Genomic DNA, 633 nt, shown 5'->3' on the forward strand with positions numbered 1-633 from the left:
TATATGGCAATATGGAATACAAATATTAAGTGATGATGATGATGATAGATGCATGGCAACAGTCAAATGACTGAAACAAGTAAAAGAATAAAAAATAAAAGAATATAGAGAAAGAGTTGTTACCTGATCCGTGACTTTGGTTTCTTCCGACTCCTTCAACTTATTCAAGTCTTCCTGCAAGGCACTGTATTTGGTAGCATGGCTGAACCGTTTGTCATTGAACATCTTGCCGAAGATGATGTTTTCTTTTATGGTTCCACTCATGATCCATGGCTGCTGAGGGGCATAAGCCACTTTGAGCTGGGTTAACAGAAAAACAAGAGAGGGAGAGTGAGAGAGAGGGGGAAAGACAGAAAGAGAGAGGCTGTATTTTAGAAAGTTATTATCACATGATGTGGGGGATGGTGAATTTGGGCTGGGGGGTAGGGCTACTTGGTAAACAGAAGGAAAGATAGAGCAACTGTTATACAGAAAGACAGGGGGACAGGTGTAAACTGTAAGTCTGACAAATGTCTGTCCATCCACCTATCTATCCGTCTGTCCGTCCGTCCGTCCATCCATCCATCCATCTATCTATCTATCTATCTATCTATCTATCTATCTATATAAATATATATATATATATATATATAT

At 39.2% G+C, this 633-nt stretch overlaps 1 protein-coding gene across 1 annotated transcript in view; it reads right to left on the reverse strand.

Annotated features, from left to right (window-relative positions):
- The window catches only part of LOC106868811 (ATP-binding cassette sub-family C member 2), a 25,044-nt gene that overhangs the window by 19,193 nt on the left and 5,218 nt on the right, over nucleotides 1-633 (reverse strand). Inside the window, exon 5 of the mRNA XM_014914231.2 lies at nucleotides 124-300. Coding sequence (XP_014769717.2) covers nucleotides 124-300 — 177 coding nt within the window. The remainder of the gene's footprint in view (nucleotides 1-123; nucleotides 301-633) is intronic.

The sequence above is a fragment of the Octopus bimaculoides genome, chromosome 21 (assembly GCF_001194135.2).
Source record: "Octopus bimaculoides isolate UCB-OBI-ISO-001 chromosome 21, ASM119413v2, whole genome shotgun sequence".
Taxonomy (NCBI): domain Eukaryota; kingdom Metazoa; phylum Mollusca; class Cephalopoda; order Octopoda; family Octopodidae; genus Octopus; species Octopus bimaculoides.